This window comes from Asparagus officinalis, chromosome 5 (genome assembly GCF_001876935.1).
Source record: "Asparagus officinalis chromosome 5, Aspof.V1, whole genome shotgun sequence".
NCBI classification, from domain to species: Eukaryota; Viridiplantae; Streptophyta; class Magnoliopsida; order Asparagales; family Asparagaceae; genus Asparagus; species Asparagus officinalis.
In genome coordinates, this window is record NC_033798.1 from 85,854,496 (window position 1) to 85,856,973 (window position 2,478).

Sequence of the window (2,478 nt, forward strand, 5' to 3'; positions counted from 1 at the left end):
ACCCCCACCCAAAAGAAAAAAAATCCCTTTTGTAACAGTTCTGCATGCTTACCAATTTGGTTTTATCAAATATACCTATGTTCTCCTGTTAATTTAGAAAATGTTTGGTACATTATGTTGCCAACTTGATTAAGAAAGAAAAGGAATATCACATGCAATGATATTGAACAGCAGCAACTTGGAACGAGAACAACTATCAGACTCACTTTGCAGTAATATGCTACCATTTCTATGTTACCTTGGAACCAACAGGGATTGAGACTTTGTACTAAATTACTTGTATGTTTTCTCAGGCAATGGATAAAGGGAAACTCAACATTTTACTCATTATATTCTGTTAATTGATGTCTAGCAGTATAATCTAGCAGTAGGATACAGTAACTCGAATACATGTTTCGGGAAACCTCTTGAAGACTGATAAAACTCCAAGGACTCCAAATCATGGCCTGTGATGTGCTTCATTACTCTTATTTCTTATGTGATGTCGTAGGTAGCTAATTTTGGAACTCAAGTCATACAAAGGTAAACTATCCCAAGTCTGGTGGATATACTGTTCTTAATGTTTGTTGTAATGCTAAGTTTCCACTTTATCACAACAACTCTTTTCCAGTCAATACACGATTAATTTCCAACAATAGAAGGGGTTTACCTTATCCTGGTTTTCAATTCTTGAGGACCTGAGACGGTCATTCTCAATAACGTCCATCATCTGCCAATCGCTAGCATACTTTTAACCATGTTCGCAGCTAATGTTCACTCTTCTTTCCACATATCTATCATGTTTCTTGCATGTTGCAAGAATAAATATTAGCAGTATTCATTGGTACAACAATCATAATTTCCACATCATCTCCTCCCCCTTGCAGGTGAGGATTGTTTTACTTTTTGCAAAGTATTCTTTTAAGGCTCGTGATAATTTTCAAAGTGTGGGAGATCTACATCTTTGCAATTCTTTTCCTCACTATACACCACTCTGAGAATTCAAACAAAGCATGCATTCCCAATATAATCGTCAATAATGAACTCCTATATTCCTCCCCTAACAAGTCCAAGGCCTTCAATATATCAAACTCCGACTACCACTTCAGTAAATAAACGTCTCTATCTCGTGAGCCACTTACTCCTCCAGTACATTCACTTTCCCGGTGCTTCCTCTATGAAGCCCTCCAATCTAAAGGACGCGTGTACATCATTGAGGAAACATTTATAAGCCAGCAGCCCGTAGACTTTATGTACAGGGGCGGACCTATGTTATAAGTTAGGGGTGCATTTGCACTCTTAACAATTTGGAAATTGTGTATCGATTCTTTCTCAACTTGCAATCCACGCCTCCTAGTTTTAAAACATTTGCACCCCAACTCTCACTTATAGATCACTAAACAATTAGCAACGCACTTGAGTTTAGCTTATTTTAAGTAAATTATTAGTGAAAGTTCTCAATTTGTTTAAACTACAGGCAAAATTGATACATTAAGCTAATAAAGTGTACTAAATTGCATTTCTATCAGGTGTTAAGAGTTTTATATTATTATATCTTTATTTTTAGATAAATAGATATTTGTCATCTGCCCCTCGAAAAAAATCTGGATCTGCCACTGTATACATATTTCTCATTCATCAAGTCAGTAACTCAAACCTCAACACAACAACAGCAAAGAATTTATCTCCAACACACACATAATTATATATAATAATAATAATAATAATAACAATACTTCTCGATGATATCTTTTCCATAGCTCTATAAAACAATATTTAACAGACTTAAAGTAACTACATTAGTTAAAATATGTCACGACTTTGTAAATTTATTCTTCATAGTGATTTCTCTAAAAAAAATGCGTGATTTCTTAATTGTCATCAAGTAACTCTACAAATGAGCTCAGAATCAACCACAGTGAGAGAGGTAAAGTACCTGAAGAGGAAAGTAAGGGGGAAGCGATCGAGAAACTCCTTAGCCGCATCATCGGTTAGCAAACCTAATACAAGAAATAGAAGAGAATAAACATTAATTTGACAACTAAGAAAGAGATCGGAGAGTGGTCGATAAAGAAGGAGAAGGGTTTGATTAGACCAGGATACGAGGCGAAGTCGGAGGCGGCTTCGAGGAGAGGAGCGAGATCCGTCGGCGGTGATTCTGCGGTCTCCATTTTCGTCTGCGATGATTTCTCGGTGAGTGAGAGCAGCCTCACTCGTTTTTTGTTTTATTATGATGGGTTTATGTGCCACGCGGCAACAGAGAGGAGCGCTAGGGCGGCGGCTTCTTGGCTCGGTGAAGACAGGTGGTCTTGGATGCTGGTTGCAAAATTTTGATTTGTTAGTTGCGTGTTTATGCAAAAATGTGGACTTGGACGGATGTCGCTGTAAATTTAATGGCTTAACTGCAAAACAATGCCCCACTGCTTCACCGCCCCTACAAAAAAGGGACCTCTGTTTTTAAACCTTGCAAAAACGTTACCCAAAGTTTCAGAATGTTTC

At 37.4% G+C, this 2,478-nt stretch overlaps 1 protein-coding gene across 2 annotated transcripts in view; it reads right to left on the bottom strand.

The window, feature by feature from the left end:
- Positions 1-2,254, bottom strand: part of LOC109840000 — a 40,020-nt gene extending 37,766 nt beyond the window's left edge. Inside the window, exons 1-2 of one of the 2 annotated variants that reach the window (XM_020408487.1) lie at positions 2,075-2,254; positions 1,916-1,979 (exon numbers count right to left, since the gene is read on the bottom strand). In XM_020408487.1, the coding sequence (XP_020264076.1) occupies positions 1,916-1,979; positions 2,075-2,150 (140 nt within the window). In that variant the 5' untranslated portion in view covers positions 2,151-2,254. The remainder of the gene's footprint in view (positions 1-1,915; positions 1,980-2,074) is intronic. The other variant, XM_020408486.1, reaches the window with a different exon arrangement.